The sequence below is a fragment of the Raphanus sativus genome, unplaced genomic scaffold, assembly GCF_000801105.2.
Source record: "Raphanus sativus cultivar WK10039 unplaced genomic scaffold, ASM80110v3 Scaffold2969, whole genome shotgun sequence".
NCBI lineage: Eukaryota > Viridiplantae > Streptophyta > Magnoliopsida > Brassicales > Brassicaceae > Raphanus > Raphanus sativus.
Genome location: NW_026618276.1, coordinates 1 through 12,964, shown reverse-complemented (window position 1 = coordinate 12,964; position 12,964 = coordinate 1). Strand labels below are relative to the sequence as shown.

Here is a 12,964-nt window from a genome sequence, read left to right as displayed (position 1 = left end):
AGGAGGTCCTGCGTGGCTTCTTGGTATGTAGGCGAGGATTTCAAACTAAACTTGCTTCATCTCTGGTCATCGTGCCTTAAGCAAGTTGGTCTCACACCGATAGAGTCTTCTTTATTAGAGAGTTCAAGCCCAATGCAATATTCAAACCCAAAGGCCCATATGTTTAGGGTTTCTTACCAAGTGATTCCATGTATATTTGAGTGTTAGCTCTCTATCATTGTAACTTTGGTTGCTTTGAATGCAGCCTCTCCTTTCACATTTATGAATCATTTGCAATCTTACTTATCTTGGTGACAAACACAAAGCTTCTCCCTTTCTATTTATGCACCTAAATAAAGCTCTCCGAGCTATTTTATATTTCAATAATTCTCTGTTTTACCTTTGTTCTCATTCTTATCCACTCTATCTTTTCCTTGTCTTTACTATGGAACCCTATCGGTATTTTCAATTTGTTGTCTTCTGCTCTATTTTTGGAGTTCACACTTTTGGTTTCTTTGATCCAGTGTTAAAAAGGAAAAAAGAGAATTGTATTGTGGGATTCATGCTATTTAATTAGTTTCATAATTTATGCCTAAATAAAATGATGCAACTTTTTGTATATTTAGATCTTTTGTTTTCAAAATACTTTAGTTTTGTATTTTGAGATCCATTGTATTTAGTTTCATAATTTATGCTTAGATATTTAATGATGAGAACTTTTTTAGTCTTTTGCTTTCCTATTTTCACTGTTTAGCATAAATTTGAAGAAATTGGGAGGATAGAATACTTGGTAGGTAGACAAACACATGTTTCCTGAGACTACAACCGACATTTTGTAACATTTGATAAAAAGCTGATATTTTGTAAAATAAAGCAACACTGTATTGTGTCCAGCAGTGGATTATTTGATAATATGTTTGGGAGGGCTGGGACTTGAGGTACTAACCATACTGGTTGTGAAGGTTATGGTATTGCTTTTGATGAATGACTTATGAAACACTTCTCTAAAGTTTCCAGACTATGAATTTCACTAGATACATCAATGTTTCTTATATCAGTTTCTTGAATCTTGATAAGAAAGTAACTTCTCTTCAACAATTTCTCAGGAATTGCGTAATGAGCCGAGCCTACGAAGAAAATACTTATTTAGAAGCCCAAAATCCTGATCACTAAGAAAGAAGTCCACAAAAGCCAGGGTAAAATGCTGTCTAGGGTTTTTTCACCTCTCCAGTTTTTATTAGTGACAAGATAATTTTTTTTTATTTACACATATATATCGGCTGCATGTCACACATGCAGTCTAGGTTTCGCTTCTTTCATGTAAGCTTCTTCTCTCAATGGACAAAAAGGAGGACAAGCGCGAGGTGATCATCTTATGGCTTTTTCATAACAAAGTACGGTCGTGAACAACTTGTGAATTGAATTTTGTTTATGTTTCGTTAGATTGTAACAACCCTGGAGATAAAGTTGGGTGATTCAGAGATCTTAGGAACGCCCAAAAACCAGCAAAAAGACAAGAAGCGGCGGAAGAAGGTCGGAATTAAACTTCTTGTCCTGATACTTTTGCTTCTTCTCTTATAGATCCTTAAGATTCATTCATCCCTCTGTACATTTTATGGTTTCTTCGTTCCTATTGTAATTTTCAGGTTGATCGAGATTCCTTGTTGAAGCCTAAAAAGCTGCAGAAACACAAGTTGCGTAATAAGAAGAAGCAGAAGGTCTGATTAAATTTTTTTTGTACTGATAAATATGCTTTAGCTGTTATAGTTTGCATATCTGGCGTTCCCTAATTTCATTTATTTTTGAATATAAGCTTCTTTTCTTTACACAGAAAACATTCTCAAACGATTTGTATATATATATTTAGCCAATGTGTAACTATGATTTCTTCACATTTTCGATTGGTCTTTTGTTTTTGTTTAGGTTGCGGCAACCACAGAGCCTTCAGTGATAGATTCTGATGATCCAGGGGCTTTAGTAAAGCCTCAGAAGCCGAAAAGGCTCAGGAAGGTGATATTTAAATTTGTCTAAAAACTGTCCTTATAGTTGTATTTGGCCCTCTGTATATTTTTGGTCACCTTAGCTTAACCTGTTTTTGATTTGTGCTTTTTACACTTAATAAAACATTTTATTTTCCTAGAAAGTGATCATTTTCAAAACGACTGCATTGAATAAGTAGTTGTTGACCTTCTGCGTTTGCAACGGATCAGTTTCAAAACAAAGAAATTTTATGTTTAGTTTTTGCTGCTTCCTTAACTCATTCTTTCACTTATAATTATAATATCAGATAGTAGATGAATTAAGTAACCGTCTGGACAAGATGACTGAAATTGTCAAAAAACTAAAGAAGAATTCAGATCTACTGGAGGAGGTATGTTTGTTTTTCTTATAAAGTAAATTTTTCTTTTTGTGTTTGCAAGCTTCTCTTTGTTTGACTGTAGCTTTTTATGTGGATGAAATGAGACCGTAACGTTCTAACACTGGTGGAGTTGTTAATCTCAACCATATGTCTGCAGGAGACTAGTAACACTTCAAAGGAAAAGGTGGTAGACAATGAGTGCTATTTCGAATCTGAAGATGCAGATTTGAAAAACCGGCAAACAATTTTCGTCCTGGGATTTGATTGTTCCTTTCCTAAGGATGAAATAAAGAGAACATTGATTAAACACTTCAGTTCTTGTGGAGAGGTCTCAAGGGTTTTTATTCCTTTTCATTGTGATACTGGCTCTCCCATGGGGTTTGTTACTTCTTCCCTCAGTTTCTACCAATCTATTTAATTTATATGCATCCTAAATTATTTAACTAATTTATCCTAATTTATATGCATCTTTTTTTTTTCTTCAGTTTTGCTTTCATTAATATGAGAAATCGAGACAAGGCTTTAACACTCGATGGAAGTTACTTGGGAGGGATGAGACTTACGGTTACAATGGCTATAAAGAGAAGTGAATACTATGGATATACCAACCGTCGTGGCTGTCAACGTTGTGGTATTGCTTCAACGAAGCGGTTTAGGAAACGCTTCTATGAGGATTGCAGACTACGAATCCCGTTAGGTACATCATTTTTTTATTTATTTATTTTTGAATCTTTACAAGAAAATAACTCATTGGTGATTATTTTTAACGATTGCATTCAGAGCCTAGCAATACCTAGCAAGATCAGAAGCTACTGCTTTACCCGACCAGCTACATCATCCTTTGTATTCTAAGATGCCTTGTTTTAGCATTCTTCTACTTATGCATTATCTATGTCTAATTTAAATGTTGAATCTTTTTCTTTTTTAAAAAAAACTTGTTATTTCTTTTTTCTTTATGGTATAGTTTATCATCTATTTAAAAAAAAAACAATTCTGATATTTTGTTTTTATAGCCTAATTTTTGTTTAACCAAACCGATTGGAATAATTGAATTATCAATCGTGATCAAAAAGTGATATTAGGTTAACCAGGAATTGAGTAGTGTGAGTGGAGCCCAAAAAAATAATTTAGAAGCCCAAAAAGCCTTTCCATTAAAAGCAAAGCCCACAAAGACAAGGATGAATGTAGTTTTGGTTTTTACCTCCTGTTTCTATCCATGACATGCAGACTCTAGGGTTTTTGCCTAGCCAGTTTTTATCTACAAACTACCAGCTAGTAGTAGCTCTTCCTTTTCATTCAAATCTAATCCTTAACTAAACTCACACTTTCAAATTAAGTATGAGGAAGAGACGCAGGGAAGCCGATGTAACTCTTCTTATGTCTTTCTTCTTTACGCAGTCCTGAACAACTTTCGAATGACTTTTATTTCTGTTTTATTAGCTTGAAACAACCCCTAATCCTTCCGAGATAGGGTTGGATGATTTGCAGGTCTTAGTAACGCCTAAGAATAATCAGAAGAAGGTCGGATTTAAACTTCTTGTCTTTATACTTTGCTTTAGCTGTTATAGACAAAGTCCAGTGGTGAACCACTCGTGAATGGATTTTTTGTTTCTGTTTTGTTAGGTTGTAACAACCACGGAGAACGGTTTGGGTGATTCAGAGATCTCAAGAACGCCCAAAAACCAGCAAGAGGACAAGAAGCGGCAGAAGAAGCAAAAGAAGGTGGGATTTAAACTTCTTGTCCTGATACTTCTGCTTCATCTCTTATAGATCCTTACGATTCATTCATCCCTCTATACATCTTATGGTTTCTTCGTTCCTATTGTAATTTTCAGGTTAATCAAGATACCTTATTGAAGCCTAAAAAGCTGCAGAAACACAAGTTGCGTAATAAGAAGAAGCAGAAGAAGGTCTGATTTAAACTTTTTTGTCCTAATACTTTTTTTTTTTTGGTAAAATTTTGTCCTAATACTTATGTTTTAGCTGTTATTGTTTGCATATCCGGAATTTCAAAACGTACCCTAATTACTATATTTGAAATATTAATATGAGCTTCTTAGCTTTACTTATAAGACATTCTAAATCGAATTGTATTTGTTTTGAGCCTGTGTATATCTATGATTTCTCAACATTTTCGTTTGTTTTTTTTTGTTTCTGTTTAGGTTGCGACAACCACCGAGCATTTTGAGATAGATTCTGATGATCCTAAGAAGCTCAAGAAGATAACAGTTTGTCTCTCTTTTAATTTTATTGAATCTACTATATTATGTTTATGATAGGCTAACTATTTTTCCCTAGAAAGTGACCAAGATAAAATAACCGCATTAAATATGTTTGCCTATAGCATCTTTTTCTACTTCTTCCTATAGGAGTGTTACGAGGAATCATTTTCAAAACAATTATTTGTTTGTGATTAGTTACTCGTTTTTTCTTCTTGTTATACTATATCAGATAATTGATGAATTAAGCGATCGTTGTGAACGAGATGACTGAAATTGTCAAAAAACTAAAGAAGACTTCAGATCTACTTGAGAAGGTATGTCTTACGGTACTTGTTAAGCTATTGTATTGTATGTTGAGGAATGGTACCTTTACACTCTATTTGTTTAATTTAAACCATTGTTCCTATATATGTATATACACTACAAGAAAACATCGTGATTCTGACGGATATTTTCCTCGGTATGTCCTCGGAATAACGGTATTCCGAGGACATACCGACGAAAAACGTCGTCGGAAAAATTTGGTCGGAAAGTTCAGATTCCTCGGAAATCCCTCGGAAATTTCCGAGGAAATTCTGAGGACACTAGTTTCCGACGAAATTCCGAAGAACGTTTTTGAGGACCATTTCGTCGGTATTTCCTCGGATATGTCCGATAGAATATTCCTCGGAAATGCGTCGGTATATTTCCGAGGACATTTCGAGGACATATGCCCTCGGAAATTTCCGAGGAAATCTTTCCTCGGAAATTTCCGAGGGAATATTTCCTCGGAAATTTCCGAGGGCTGTGTCCTCGATAAAGTCCTCGGACATATACCGACGCTTTTCCGAGGATGTGTATCCCTCGGAATATTCCGACGACCCTTTCCTCGGAATATTCCGAGGGATACACTTCCTCGGAATTTTCCCAATTTTTTTTTTATAAAATTGTAAATTAATTTGTTTTTAATTGGAATTAGAAAATATAAAATTAGAATTAGAATTGAAAGAAAACATATTAGATAATATTCAAAGTTGTACAAATTAAAATAAAACATTCAGAGTTTTTGAAAAAAAAAAAAGAAACTACGGGAACTGCTCGTTCGGGTACATTCTCTTCATCATTTCCATCATTCTCTCGTTCTGCCTCCTCGTTTCCTCCCATCCCGCCTGTTGATCCGCCATCCTGGTCTCCAACGCAGCAATGCGGTCATCCCTGTCCTTCAACTGATCCATAAATACTGCTGGATCAACTGAGGACGATGGTGCACAAGGAGGAACCGACTGGGATCGACGACCCAAACCGACCAAACGTCCCTTCTTCTTCGGTACCGACTGAAATAGAAAATAAATAAATTTAAATAATAGAAAAGATGATAAATGAAAATAAAATAAATGAATTGAACTTTTAAAGAAGAACATACCGATGCAACGATTTCGTTGATTCGAATCCGGGACAAGTTGGTAGAAGCCGTCGAAGTGGCGTCCATGTCGGTTTGAAGCTGAGATAGACGGATCTCTTCGTCTTCCTTCTGAGTTTGGATCAGGTCGATCACATCCCTCACAACACCATCATCAATCAGCCCAGTATGCTTGTTGGTATGCGCCTTCCTATATAGGAGGAGATCATCAACCGGCTCGCCATCATTTTCTTCCGCCTTGAAATAAACATAAGTTAAACAAACGTTAGAAATTAGAATAAATGCATAAAAAATAAAATAAACATATTTAAATAATTGGAAGAAAAAAAAATTGAACTTACCAAGCGATCTCTGAGAGTGGCAATAGTCTGGGCACCCAAATTGTGCTTGTACATGCCCTTCCCGCCACGATCGCTCTTGCGGTTGTTGGAGTTGGTCAAGGAGATTTCTTTCGTCTCCTCCTTGTTCCAATGCACACACAACTCCTTCCAGACGGTGGGGTTGATCGACTGCGGGACCTTTTAATAAATAAAAAAAATAGTTAAATAAATTCAAAAATAGTTTAAAAAACTTTTAAAAAATAGTTTAATAAATAAAAAAAACCTCGTTGGCGAGCCACTTCTGCTTCCACTCGTAGATCTGCTTCCCATAGTTGTCCATAACTTTATGGACGAAGGCGTTACGGATAAAGGGTGTATGATCGGAATGCCAGTTGAACTCTTGCTGGAAAAAAACACAATTAGTAGAAATTTTATATTAAAGATTAAAAATATAAATAAAAAATTAGAATACTTACCGCAAACTGACGAAACCACATCTGCTGGTCCTCGAGAGGGAAGTGAGTGAAAGTCGGATATCCCTTCTCGAGGGTCGATTTCATCATACGGTTGATCCACCCGCTGATCCCGTTCTTAGATCGGTCGAACCTAAAATAAGGAACAAATTATTAATAATGAATGAAATTTTAATGAAAGAAAAAAAAGACGTTTAATTACCATGTTTGACCGAGTCCCCGTGGCTCCGGAGTAAGATAGGGAAGATGCTCACGACCGGGCTGTTGAACCAACTGTTCAACAGTCATCACTCCCGGAACCACTGGAGGAGCAGGAGAGTGTGCAGCAGCGGGAGCAGAAACCGGAGAGGGAGATGTATGGTAAGAGCTCTGTGGCGATGAAGAATCCCGAGAGTGGCTGGACGAACCCCGAGAGTGGCTCGCCGTACCACCACGACCTCGTGGTGCGGAACGACGAGGTCGAACCCGGGGCTGATCACCAGTAGACCTGTAAATTAAAAAAAAAAGTTTTAGTCAATAAAAATTGAAAAAATATTTAAAAACAGATTTTAATCACAAAAATAGTTTTAGTCAATATAAATTGAAAAAATATTTAAAAATAGATTTTAATCACAAAAATATAAATATAATTAGAAAAAATAGTTTTTAATAAAAAAAAGGTTTCAAAAATATTAAAAATGTTTAATAAGTATAGAAATGATTTTATAATTCAAAAAATAGATTTTATATATAAAAAACGTTTTCATAATTATTATTTCGATTTTTAAAAATCTAAAAAATAGATTTTAATCACAAAAATATAAATATAATTACAAAAAATAGTTTTTAATCATAAAAAGGTTTCATAAATATTTAAAATGTTTAATAAATATAGAAATGATTTTATAGTTCAAAAAATAGATTTTCTATACAAAAAACGTTTTCATAATTATTAATTCGATTTTAAAAACACAAAATTAAGAATAAACTTTCAAAAAACTTCTAAATCAACTCAATACAAACAATAATCACAATCAAACTCCCATTACACAATCCTACCAATCACCCTAAAAAAAATCTATCTAAAAACTTCTAAAATCATCACATCTACTTAAACCCCCACCAAATCGAATCTAATAGAGTGGGATAGGGTCCTTACATGATTTATGGATGAAATTGAAGAGGATTAGGGAGGATTCGCCGGAAATCGCCGCGGGAGAAGAGAGTGGTCGGCGGAGATCGCGAGAAGAAGAAGAGAGAAATGGGGAAGAAGAAGTGTTTAGGGTTTATAAAACCGAATTTCCGACGGAAAAACGGCCGTCGGAATTTCCTCGGTCCGTCGGAATTTCCTCGGAAATCAATTATTTAATTTTCGTGAAAAATTTGGCGGTTTCCTTTGCCCGGTTAAATGAAAACATTCTGAGGAAAAGAATATTCCTCGGAAATTCCTCGGTATATTCCGAGGAAATTCCGAGGAATACATGTTTGTGGTTTCAAAACATCAAATTTTTTTGCCCTATATCATTTTTTATATTAATGTAATGCATACCAATGATAATTGTTTGTTTATATGATCCTAAATCATGAAATAACAAAATTCTAAAATGAATTGTATGTATTCCCTTTACCATTCATTAAAGTGTATAAGTGTTTCTCGTATGTTGTGGGGATTTCGTTCATACATTCCGAAAACTGTTTATTATCGGGTGATACACCAATTTTTGACTTCATATTCAGTCTAAGTATTTTAATAAGGCTTATATAAGTGTTATTGAAACCGAAAAATGTTGTTTTCGACTAAAAAAACCTATATTCCTCGGAAAAGCCTCGGAATTTCCGAGGAAATTCCGAGGAAAACTTATGTTTCCTCGGTATTTCCTAAGAATTCCCTCGGAATTTTCCGACGCATTTCCGAGGAAGAGAAAACCCTATAATCAAAACCCTCAATTCCTCGGGATTTCCTCGGAAATGTCCGAGGCTTTTCCGAGGAACAGATACCCTATAACCAAATACCCTAAACCGTCGGAATTCCCTCGGAATTTCCTCGGTATTCTTATATTAAAAAAAAAAAAAAAAAGGCGATGCTACTCTGTTTCGGAGTCATCATCACCAGATGATTCTGAATCTGGATCTTGGTGAAACTCTCCAATCTCTGGTTCATCCTCTGGAAATGTCCGAGGCTTTTCCGAGGAACAGATACCCTATAACCAGAAAGCTACTTCCCTGAACCGTCGGAATTCCCTCGGAATTTCCTAACCCGGGGATACTTGATATAACAAACCTGTAACATTTAAAAATAATTTGAATAATACACATGATGATGAATCATTCTGAATAATTGACATATGTATATTTAATTACCTGATCGGCCTGAGAAGCAAGAATGAAAGGATCATAATATTGCAGCTTTCGCCTCGAATGTACTGATGTAACACCAAATGCATCTGTTCTCACACCTCGATCTGGAGTGTTGTCGTACCAATCACAAAAGAAAACAGTACAACGCAATCCAACCATGCCCGGATACTTGATTTCCATAATCTCTTGTATGTTTCCGTAGTATACATCATCTCCTGATGCAGAACAAACGCCAGCATCATAAGTCGTGCTCGAACGTCTCCTCTTTTGCGTTGTGAATGCATATCCTCGAGTACAAAATCTCGGATATGACTTCACAACATACTTTGGTCCACGCACCATCTCGCGTATCCAATCATCAAATGTTTCACCTCTGGCCATACCAGCAGACACCTATATCAATATATGTGAATTACTATAAATATGTGATAAATAATATTTTAATTTGTTTAAAGCACTCACATAAGTAAGCATCCATCCAGCAAATTCTCTCTGCTTCAGTTCTTCTAGAGCCTCCTCTGTGGCGTATCTATATTCGAACCGCTTTTCTGCCATGAAAATCCTGTACATATGATGACAATAATGTAATTAATTAAGATTTAAATTTTAACTTGTTAAAATAAAAATTTGTAAGCTAATTTATTTACCTCTCATATTGAAGAATATCTTCGCAGTTGGTGAGCAAATATGTTTGCAAATGACTGCGCTCCTGCTCAGTAAGTCGACGGTCCTTTGGTTTTCCGCTAAGTCGTCCAACATCTGTGAAGATGTCTGGAACCGTAACATGATATGTTGCCCGTTCGCCTCTATCATCATGCCGAGCAGGTCTTCTGTTTTTGGTCTGCACTTCTGTTGGAAAGTAGTACTCGGCAAAGTTTGAAGTTTCTTCATTGATCATCTGTGCAACTATAGAACCTTCCACCTTACTTAAATTTTTCACCATCTTCTTCAAATGGAACATATACCGTTCATACAGATACATCCATCTATACTGCACAGGACCACCAAGTTCCAATTCTCTTGCCAGGTGAATAACAAGATGCTCCATAACATCAAAAAATGATGGAGGAAATATCTTCTCAAGGTTGCACTGAATCACGGCTATGTTAGTCTTCAAATTTTCAATACCTTCAAGAGTCACTGATCTCGTGCATAAATCACGGAAGAAAGCACTTATCCCTGCAATTGCTTCATGAACATTCCGTGGTAATAGTTCCTTGAAGGCAAATGGAAGGAGGCGCTGCATCATTACATGGCAATCGTGACTCTTCAAGCCCATAAACTTTCCTTCGTTTCTATCGACACAGTTACGCAAATTAGATGCGTAACCGTCTGGAAATTCCACATCGTTTGAAATCCAATCAAAGAATGCATCTTTTCCCTCTGCATCAAGTCGGTATATGGGAAAAGGAGCCCTACCATTTTCATCAACATGAAGTTCTGAACGAGCACATATATCGACTAAATCCAGTCTTGACTTCAAATTATCCTTTGTTTTACCTTGAACGTTAAGGATCGTGTTCATGAGATTGTCAAAAAAGTTCTTCTCAATATGCATGACATCTAAATTATGCCTCAGCAGATGATCCTTCCAGTATGGCAGAAAATACTCTTTTTGTGCCAGTTATAGGCATCTACCGGATAACGCACGTGTCCACCGACGTCTGGCGTCCTATCTGCACCAAAATCTCTTAGTTGTGTCAACAAATCTGCCCCACAAATTTCCGGTGTTGGACTGTCAAACACCCTCTTGTTCTTCGTAAACAAATTCCTACTCCTACGATATGGATGATCAGGTGGTAGGAATCTCCTGTGACAGTCAAACCAACATGTTTTCCTTCCGTGTTTTAGTTGGAAAGCATCAGTGTTATCTTGACAATATGGACACGATAGCCTTCCATGTGTTGTCCATCCAGATAACATACCATATGCTGGAAAATCACTAATTGTCCACATAAGTACTGCCCGCATTTGAAAGTTTTCTTTACACGAAATATCGTATGTTTCAGCACCTTGAGCCCATAGTTGGTTCAACTCATATATTAGTGGCTGAAGAAACACATCAAGTGATCTCTTAGGATGCTCTGGTCCGGGAACGAGAATGGAGAGAAACAAAAACTCTCGTCGCAAGCACAAGTTTGGCGGTAAGTTGTATGGTGTAAGAATGACTGGCCATAGAGAATATTGTCTTCCACTCTTGCCAAATGGACTGAAACCATCAGTACATAATCCAAGGTAGACATTTCTTCTCTCATACGCAAAGTCGGGATATGTTGATTGGAAATGCTTCCACGCTTTTGCATCTGAAGGATGTCTAATCTCACCATCTGTTGAATGCTCCGCATGCCATCTCATTGGTTGCGCTGTGCGTTCCGACTGGTACAACCTCTGCAACCTTTCCGTCAGAGGCAAATACCACATCCTTTTATATGGCACTGGAACTCTTCCACTCGTATCTTTATAACGAGCCTTCCCACAAAATTTGCATGTAACCCGCTGTTCATCAGCCCTCCAATAAATCATGCAGTTATCGCTGCATACATCTATTACCTGATACGATAAACCAAGACCAGCTACCAGTTTCTGAACCTCGTAGTATGAACCAGGGGCTACATTATCCTCAGGTAGAATACCTTTTACAAAATCAGCAATCGCATCCACACAGTCTTCAGCCAAATTATAATCTGTTTTAATGCCCATCAGTCTTGTTGCAGATGATAAAGCTGAATGACCATCTCTGCATCCTTCATACAAGGGTTGCTTTCCAGCATCCAACATATCATAAAATCTCCTAGCTTGTGCATTGGGTAAATCTTCCCCTCTAAAATGATCATTTACCATCTGCTCAGTACCTACACCATAATCTACATCCGTTCTAATTGGTTCTTCTAACCTAACCGCAGGCTGAGGTTCGCTAGTACTACCATATTCATAATCAGTTTCCCCATGATGATACCAAATTTTGTAACTCCGCGTAAACCCATTCAAATATAGATGAGTCCAAACATCCCACTCTTTAATAACCTTTCTATTTTTACAATTAGAGCAAGGACATCTTAACTTACCTGTTTCTGCTTCCGGTTGTCGTTGAGCTATCCCCATGAATTCGTTTATACCTTGTTGGTATTCTTCTGTAAGCAATCTCGTGTTCGGATCCAAATGAGGTCGATCGATCCAAGAACGATAATAATTTGAAGAAGACATCTTTTTTTCAATCAAATTCGTGAGTAAATATAGTATGTGAGAGGATGAAGAAATGGAGTGAATGGAGAGGATGAGGGGTGCTCGTATTTATAGATGAGAAGCTGCCGACATTACCCAGGAAATTCCGACGGAATTCCGACGGCAACGGCTCCTTCCTCGGAATTTCCTCGGTAATTTGAAAATTCCCCAACGGCTCTCTAACGGCTATAATATATCCTCAGATTTTCGTCGGTTTTTTTCCGAGGAATATTGTTTCCTCGGTATTTCATAAGAAAATACCGACGAAATGTTGTTTCCTCGGAATTCCGTCGGTATATTCCGAGGAAATTCCGAGGAAACTCAAAATTTGAGTTTCCTCGGAATTTCCTCGGAAATCTCTCGGAATGTTCCGAGGATCTCATTTTCCGTCGGAATGTCCGTCAGAATCGCCTTGTTTTCTTGTAGTGAGTAGACATTTTTACAATTAATATTTAAAATACGTATCAAGTACAAAAGAGTCTTACAAATACATTTTTTATTTCTATTGTGATCTAACAAATAGGTTAATAATTTTATTTACAAAAAACAATTATGTGCTTTCAAAATATAGATGGAGATAGTCTTATATCTATCTATTCTATTAATACAAAAGTACAAAATTAGATTAACCCTTAGTTTTTCACTATATTTAC

General features: G+C 36.5%; 3 protein-coding genes across 5 annotated transcripts; 2 read left to right on the top strand and 1 right to left on the bottom strand.

The window, feature by feature from the left end:
* The first annotated feature begins 241 nt into the window (after positions 1 to 241).
* Positions 242 to 3,285, top strand: LOC130506187 (uncharacterized). 3 transcript variants are annotated; one of them, XM_057000816.1, is made up of 10 exons: positions 242 to 438; positions 1,086 to 1,175; positions 1,279 to 1,343; positions 1,423 to 1,512; positions 1,626 to 1,697; positions 1,903 to 1,989; positions 2,267 to 2,350; positions 2,496 to 2,716; positions 2,824 to 3,035; positions 3,119 to 3,285. In XM_057000816.1, exons 3-10 carry the CDS (start codon positions 1,317 to 1,319, stop codon positions 3,133 to 3,135), a joined length of 810 nt encoding a protein of 269 aa, XP_056856796.1. In that variant the 5' UTR covers positions 242 to 438; positions 1,086 to 1,175; positions 1,279 to 1,316; the 3' UTR covers positions 3,136 to 3,285. The 3 variants fall into 3 exon arrangements, with proteins under 3 accessions (XP_056856796.1, XP_056856798.1, XP_056856797.1); XM_057000818.1 differs by having other exon boundaries at positions 242 to 947; XM_057000817.1 differs by having other exon boundaries at positions 242 to 1,175.
* Positions 3,286 to 3,556: 271 nt separating this feature from the next.
* On the top strand, positions 3,557 to 4,920 carry LOC130506189 (uncharacterized). The gene is made up of 6 exons (XM_057000820.1): positions 3,557 to 3,703; positions 3,779 to 3,859; positions 3,962 to 4,060; positions 4,174 to 4,248; positions 4,501 to 4,566; positions 4,790 to 4,920. The coding sequence occupies exons 1-6, from the start codon at positions 3,677 to 3,679 to the stop codon at positions 4,829 to 4,831; spliced, it is 390 nt and encodes a 129-aa protein (XP_056856800.1). The 5' UTR covers positions 3,557 to 3,676; the 3' UTR covers positions 4,832 to 4,920.
* A 4,068-nt stretch (positions 4,921 to 8,988) lies between these two features.
* LOC130506188 (uncharacterized) lies at positions 8,989 to 9,647 on the bottom strand. Its single transcript, XM_057000819.1, has 2 exons — positions 9,552 to 9,647; positions 8,989 to 9,482 (listed from the first exon to the last, which is right to left on the bottom strand). The coding sequence occupies exons 1-2, from the start codon at positions 9,642 to 9,644 to the stop codon at positions 9,057 to 9,059; spliced, it is 519 nt and encodes a 172-aa protein (XP_056856799.1). The 5' UTR covers positions 9,645 to 9,647; the 3' UTR covers positions 8,989 to 9,056.
* Between the last annotated feature and the right edge of the window lie 3,317 nt (positions 9,648 to 12,964).